Source organism: Acanthisitta chloris, unplaced genomic scaffold (assembly GCF_000695815.1).
Source record: "Acanthisitta chloris isolate BGI_N310 unplaced genomic scaffold, ASM69581v1 scaffold12702, whole genome shotgun sequence".
Classification (NCBI taxonomy): Eukaryota; Metazoa; Chordata; class Aves; order Passeriformes; family Acanthisittidae; genus Acanthisitta; species Acanthisitta chloris.
This window is the reverse complement of record NW_008661082.1, coordinates 6,823-14,078: the sequence shown is the minus strand read 5'-3', so window position 1 is coordinate 14,078 and position 7,256 is coordinate 6,823. Positions and strand designations below refer to the sequence as shown.

General features: G+C 43.4%; 1 protein-coding gene across 1 annotated transcript in view; it reads left to right on the top strand.

The window, feature by feature from the left end:
- The window catches only part of PPME1 (protein phosphatase methylesterase 1), a gene marked incomplete at its 5' end in the record, with an annotated part of 15,317 nt that overhangs the window by 1,256 nt on the left and 6,805 nt on the right, over nt 1–7,256 (top strand). The window contains 5 exons of the mRNA XM_009070094.1: nt 140–233; nt 2,635–2,727; nt 4,475–4,532; nt 5,045–5,096; nt 6,945–7,099. Coding sequence (XP_009068342.1) covers nt 140–233; nt 2,635–2,727; nt 4,475–4,532; nt 5,045–5,096; nt 6,945–7,099 — 452 coding nt within the window. The remainder of the gene's footprint in view (nt 1–139; nt 234–2,634; nt 2,728–4,474; nt 4,533–5,044; nt 5,097–6,944; nt 7,100–7,256) is intronic.

Sequence of the window (7,256 nt, the reverse complement as noted above, 5' to 3'; positions counted from 1 at the left end):
AGCATCATTTGCTTCCAGTCCCGAACTGTTGTGTAACACCGGCATGTTCTCCTCAGTGCATGCAAGGAAGCAATGCCAATTTCAGTGGAAGATGGTAAAAATAGCTTTTTTTTATGGAATGAATATTTGTGTCTTGCAGCCCTGGGAGGAAGCGTGATTTCTCACCAGTGCTGTGGAGCCAGTACTTTGAATCCATGGAAGATGTGGTGGTGGAAAATGACACTGGCAAGGATATATCCCTTTTGTTTTGCAGATTGACCTTGTCATAATCTCAGTGATTGGGGTGGTGTCACATGTTTAGTTTATTGAGTTTCTCCTCAGCTTTTTCATGGACTTCTGCTCATCTTCCACTTCGTCCCTTGCAGGGTTCAGTATCAGCAACTAGAGGTAACCCTTCTAAGCTCACAGTTAGGATGTACCTAGCAAGTCCAGTTCCTGACATTGCTTATTTAGTAATCAGTAACATGTATTGCAGGGAAATACCAGGTTCCCATAATTCAAACCCTATCAGCATCAAAGCTGTTTGTTTATCTTAGGATCAAAGCTGTTTGTTTATATTAACAGGTAGTTAACTGGCAGTGAACTGTATGCTCAGGATCAATACCAGATAAACAGACACGGATGAAAACAACATAAACCTCAGATACAGTGCAACAGATAAACCTCAACATAAATAGATGTTATTAAATACTTCAAATTTTTGGCTGAGGTGGTGATGCCATCAGAGTGTCTTCTGGCAGTGCCAGCCAGGTTTTTTTCTGCAGCTGTTTCCTCTCTAGGATCTCTGGCTTCCTTGCAAATGTTCCTGTTTCTTTAATGCCTCTTTTCAAGTTAGTCCTCTTTTCCAGTCTTCCTATTGAATCCAACTGATGACATTCATTCATCCTCTTTGACGTACTCAAACTGCTGTTGTATCTCAGCCATCTGCTAATTGGGAGCATCCCAACAAGAACAGGGTGTGAAGGTACTGGGACAGGACTTCCCAGCAGCCCTACCTCTGCCTGCAGCTCTGGCACAAGCAGAGAGGTACTGCCAGGTCTTATGACCTAATTACAAAATGAAAACATTTAAATGTGTTTAAATAGCACAACCTTATACTTTTAAGTAATTGCATAGCTTTAAAACACGCATATTCTAGTTTGGCCACTAGGAAACTAAACTTTCAAGCTATTTCTCTCAAAAAATACCAAATTTAGGAATTACTCCTCTAATACTAGTAGCATGTTATGCTTCTCTCTCCTTGTTTTGCTCAGCTTGTCATTGTTTAGCGTTTAACTGCATTTGATCCTATGAATTCTTCATACCCCATTCCTGGAAGTGTTCCAGGCCAGGTTGGACGGGGCTTGGTGCAGCCTGGTCTCGTGGAAGGTGTCCTTGCCCATGGCAGGGGGTTGGAACAAGATGAGCATTCCCAATCCAAACTGTTCAGTGATTCTGTGGTGATTCCATGATTCATGATGTGCACCTTGTCCACCTTTGATGCAAAGACTGTGTGCTCACCTGAGGCTTCAATATAAAATAAAAAGGATAGTAGATCTATTTGCATAGGTCATGTACCTAAGAATCCCAAATCTAAGCAAATCTTAGTTCTTTGGGATTTATTCTGCTCTATATCTGAATGCATACTGTAAGGGGACTTTAGCTACACCAGGGAAGCATCTTTGCTACGGATGTTCCAGAGAGTAATTGCAGTGCTTTAAACATCTTGTTTCCTGGCTTATCCGACATTTTTCCTTGGACGATATACCAAATCAAAATTACGTGCTCCGAAGTGGTTTGTTTTTTAGAATCATGGAATGGTTTGGGTCAAAGGGGTCTTAAAGATACCTAGTTCCACCCCGTGCCGTGGGCAGGGACACCTACTAGACCAGGTTACTCCAAGCCCCATCAAACCTGGCCTGGAACACTTCCAGCGATGGGGCAGCCACAGCTTCTCTGGACAACCTGTGCCAGTGCCTCACCACACTCACAGCCAAGAATTCCTTCCCAATATCCCATCTAACCCTGCCCTCTAGCAGTGGGATCCCATTCCCCCTTGTCCTGTCCCTCCAGGCCCTTGTCCCAAGTCCCTCTGGAGCACTCTTGGAGCCCCTTTAGGCACTGCAAGGGGCTCAAAGGTCTCCCCAGAGCCTTCTTTTTTTCCAGACTGGACGTTCCTAGCTCTCCCAGCTTGGCTCCGTGGCAGATGGGCTCCAGCCCTCTGGTCAGCTTAGTGACTTCTGAGTTTTCTCTTAGCTATTCAAATCACTGCTGTGCACAGGGGAAAAATGATGAGAGCAGGAGATGGGTGAATCACAGGGAGGAAACAACCTGGGCAGCAGGTTTTTTTAAGCTCCTGAAGCTTAAGTCAAGTGAGTTTCATTTGTTCAGAAATTTCATTTTGAGTTTTATTGTTGGCAGTTGTTACAGCAGCGTGGCAGGCTAATGGTTGGACTCAGTGATCTTAGAGGTCTCCTCCAACCTTGATGATTCCATGATTTTGTCCAGCTAATGCTTGAACATACCTGTTGATCAGAAGGATAAATGAGGCCTTGGGTACACAAGGGTAGAAACAAAACACTGTTGAGTATCTCAGTCTCCAAAATACATCCAATTGACTTCAGGCAACTGTGAAATGTCCTTAACTGTTCGTACACTTTTCGAATTTACAAGAGTGGAGTGGAGGGGCCTGTCTTGCTGCTGCTACATGGTGGAGGCCATTCTGCTCTGTCCTGGGCTGTATTTACTGTAAGTAACCTGCTACTGTGTGGAAATATGTGTGAACTCTTGGAGCTGTCTGGTGCCCCAACAGAGGGATGCTGCAGGATGACATTCTTGGAATTGTCACTGGACAAATGTCTCCCCTGTGCTTCTGTGTCCCATTTCTAACCTAGTAGTTTGCTGGGCTGCAGGTGACTCCCTCATTTGAATCTCTGCTTGAAGGCTGACAGGGATGAATGTTTTATAAGAGTCACTAGCAACTGCTCCTAAATTCCTAATACAACTGTGGAGTAGTCCTAATGATGTAATCAAAACCTGTCTTATAATGTGGTGGTACATTAGAAAAATTCTTTTCCAACTGGACTGTAATTTTGATATTGAATAGTAGTTTTTAACACCTAGCAGCTCATTTGTACCTTTACCTGACCCAGAAACTGGTGCAATACAGATCTTCTGAACCTGTTGAACTCAAAGTCTTAAATCTGTCTTACTAAATCCTGTAGTTACTTGCTTGTAGTTCAATGGTTAAATATATTTTCCTCTGCTAATTTAGTGAGTTTGAGTGGTATATAAATGCCTTAAACATGTAAAGTGAAGGTCACTGTTGTGAACTGGAGGCAGAGGTATGAAGTCATGTTTTCTGGATCCAAGGGCTTCTTCTAAGTTGCTTCCACCCTCTCCAGAGCTCTTAATTTCCAGCAGCAACTCCAATACCATTTTTATATTGAAAAATCTCCAGAGCTGAATTGAACAGAAGGATCGCAGCCATAACACCCTCCCTTACAGTTACATCATGCACAGGATGGACATAGATTCACACCTTGCACTTGAGACTGTGTCTGGAGAAAGAAACTGCCACAACACTTAGCTCAGGCCTTTGTGTGGCTGCTGCAGAATTATGTCCTTTGTGCATCATGAATTGAAAGTTTGTCCAAAGCAATCAAGTGTTAAACGTTTGGGATGAACCAGGTCTTAAAAAAAACACAAGAGGACTGGGTGGCTTTGAGGGCTGGGTAGCTTTCAGATCTGCCCAGTGTGTAGGTGGTTCTATTAAGAATCCCTTAGCAAATTCCCCCACTCCTGCAGGGCTGTTATTTAAATAATCAATGATTCGTTAACACAGAAGTCTTACTGTCACCAAAGAATGCCACTTAATTACTGTTATGCCTGAAGTAACTTAGTTAAATTGATCTGTCAGGGACAAATAGAGCCATAATTGTGTTGCAGCCCTACTTTACCTTCAAAAGATTCCTCACTTGTTCCCTATGACCTATTTGGGCTAATTTTTGTCCCTTTCAGCCTTACTGTAAAATTCTGTTCTTGGAGACAAATTGAATGTGTGCTGCAAAGCAGCTGCTTCATGTTCATGTTGGTTGTGCAGCCAAGACTAATTCTGTACCATGTGGGGCTCTGGGAGAGAGGGAATTCCTTTGGTATCCATAATCCCACTGCTGCATTTCAGTTTTCAGAGGTGCTGCAGAGCTTGAATTCAGGATCTGAGGAAACACATGTCATTTCTTACGCACAGTAAAATAAATGTCCTCAGAGATGGCATTACAGTGGCAGCCAGGACGGAGCTTTGGTTCATTAAGGGTAGTTGTGTGGAATATTCTTGCTTGCTCTCTCTCTAGCACCTCACCCAATCCAGGTTCAGCCACTTTGTTGGCAGTGAAGGGTTTTTGCTGTTGTCTCAGGGAGTGCTTGATGTTGCTAATCATTGTGTAGCTGAGGTGTGGCACTTGGCAAATGGTACTCTCTTTGTCTCGCCTTGCAGGCTGCAATCATTAACAGGATCCAGTGCAGGATTGTGGCTTTAGATCTCCGAGGCCATGGTAAGTCAAAGGAATAAATCTGGAGTCACACTAGGATGTTACACACTTCCATCTTGTAAGGATGTAATGGATTTCTCCCAAGATGACTAAGAAAGCATCGTTAGGACATACCAATTTTAATCCAAAAGCAGGGATGGAAAAGATGGAAAATTGGCTTCTGGAGCTCCAAAGCCACGTCCCAGAAGCTGAGACCCCTTGAGCCTTTGTGTGAGGCTGTGGTGGGCTTGTTCCTTCCACCACTCCCCTCCTTCATGTTTTCATAACCCGTAGGTGGTCTTTACCATGAGAAGTAAAGGGTGTTCTTTAATTTTAAGATACATTGCAAATACAGAACAGTTATGGGTAGTGTGGTAAAGTACCAATTGTTCCTAATAATTCTGTGTTCCTTAATTATTCATGTAGGCTCTTCTTAAGAACCATGCAAAAAGCTTTGTACAGTCACTACTCTAAGTCCTAAGGGGCATTGAGGGTTTTCACCTGAAGTGAACTTAACTTGGGTTGTCTTTTTCCAGGAGAAACAAAAGTTAGGAATCCTGAAGATCTGTCTGCAGAGACTATGTCCAAGTAAGGAAACTTATGCTCATTTCTCTTTGCTCAGACCTCTGTTATGTTTCCTTGATTGAACAATAAATTCAAGGACACACAACCTTCATTCAAGGGAGGTGGAAGATAATTTCATTTCACATGCGTTTGATACTTATGCCTTCTTTTCCTTCTATTTTGGGACAGTTTGAAATTTATTTGAAATAATACCTTTCCTAGCTGAGTTATGTTCTAAACTGGAGTCATTCCCTGGGTATCCTCAGTTTTTACACCCATTTTAAAGGTCAGTGGCTCCATTACAGTGAGCACTTTAAACCTGCAGCATGCTCTAACACTTGCTAAAGAGTTCCTGATAGAAGGGGAATGCTTTCCTGGGGCATCCTTGAGGGATTTTAGCCTGAAATCACCAGTGTGGCTCTCCCTCAGCTCCTGGAGTGTTCGGACTGGACCCACCTTGGACTGGTGGCGCCCCCAAAGTCTGGGGCACAGGCTGAACTTTACAAGCATAGAGTTGCTTTTTCCAAACCATCACAACCTGCTTTGGGATGCAAATCCCTCTCTTGCCAAAGCTATAAGACAAGCAAATGCCCACTGCTAAGCACATTACTGTTCTGTCCGTATCTAGTACAAAGAGACTCTTTGCTGTGACTACAATGAAATCACGAAGGATTTTGTAACCTTCATAGGAACAAATCCACTTGGTTTGTTGTGAGCAGGCCATGTGTGAAATGGGTTCTGACTTCCATTGTATACCTTATTGCTGGTGCTTATGCCTTGTCAGATCCTGATGTGTTATTGTCCTGAGGAGATGCCCTATGAAATGATTAGAATGTTTTAGATCTGAGGGGAAAACAAGTTCCTTTTGTTTTTAAACCTCTCCCTCCTCTTAGCTGTGAGCTTGAAAGTTATTCCTGAATAGCCTTCAAGTGGGAGCCTTGAATTAGAGCTGGTTTTCATGTTTGGTTTTTTAATCAAATCCTTAAGCAATTTTCTCTAAGAGAGCAAACAAGTTGGTTGACCTGTTAATTTTTCACTTGTTTTCAATTTTCTACTTGCAGTACTGCTCAGTTCTCAGGTTCCTCTGAATGGTTGTAGTCAGGAAAGCGAGTTGAGGTGTCTTTAAACTGCAGTGCTCTTCTGTTGATGTCAATTATTAGCTCTGCTGCTGCTCTGGGTTTGAGAATCACACCAGCCAAAATTTCCCATCCTGGGAAAAGTGACTAGAAGGGACAGCTTCAGTTTAAAGTAGGTGGGAAGGTTGCCCCTTGCCTTGTGGTATCTGTGCTTGTAGAGAGTCTGAATCTCTTTGCTCATGCTCAGTGTTGTTCATCTTTGCCTTGGTCAGTTGGGCTCAGTTATCTTCTCCCTCTGATTGCAGACAGTTTCTGCTTTCAGAATAATGCATTTTTTGGGCTGTGCTTCCATGCAAGAGGATTTGACAGCTTTTTCTCACCTTTGACTTAACATTCCCACCAGCTAATGCCAATCTAAAATGTTTTCTTCAAGGAATCACAGGCTGATTTGGGTTGGCAAAAACGTTAAAGCTCATTTAGTTCCAACACCACTTCCATGGGCAGGGACATCTTCCACAAGTTGCTCAAATGTCTTATAAATCAATACCTTTTAAAGGAGCATTTCCTGTTTGTAAAAAGGGAAATGACATGGTTGTTCAGGAAGGCATTGGCTTTAAGGATTTCCTGCAATGGTACCTAGATGAACCAGTGATTAGAGAATTGTCTGTTACCTGTGGGTTGAAAGAGGATTTGGGATCTGGACATCTGTCTTGGATGTGTGTTTCCTCCTCCCATTCTACAAACCCCTGTGTATGGAGGTAGCGATGCTAACCATGCCTTTATATCCCTTTGGCAGGGATGTTGGGAATGTGGTTGAGGCTCTGTATGGGGACCTTCCTCCCCCCATCATGCTGATTGGGCACAGCATGGGGGGAGCCATCGCTGTGCACACAGCCGTCGCCAATTTGGTGCCAAGTTTACTGGGGCTGTGCATGATCGACGTGGTGGAAGGTAAGTATGGGCACTCTTGGATAGGTTTCTGCTCCTTTGGCTGGGTTCTGTCTCCCACTTTTTCTTTTAGCCCCCAATGCAGGATGCTTTGCCCAGTTTTTAAGCCATCCTCCTGACAGATGCTACCTACACAAAAAACCTTTCTAGTGTGACTCTT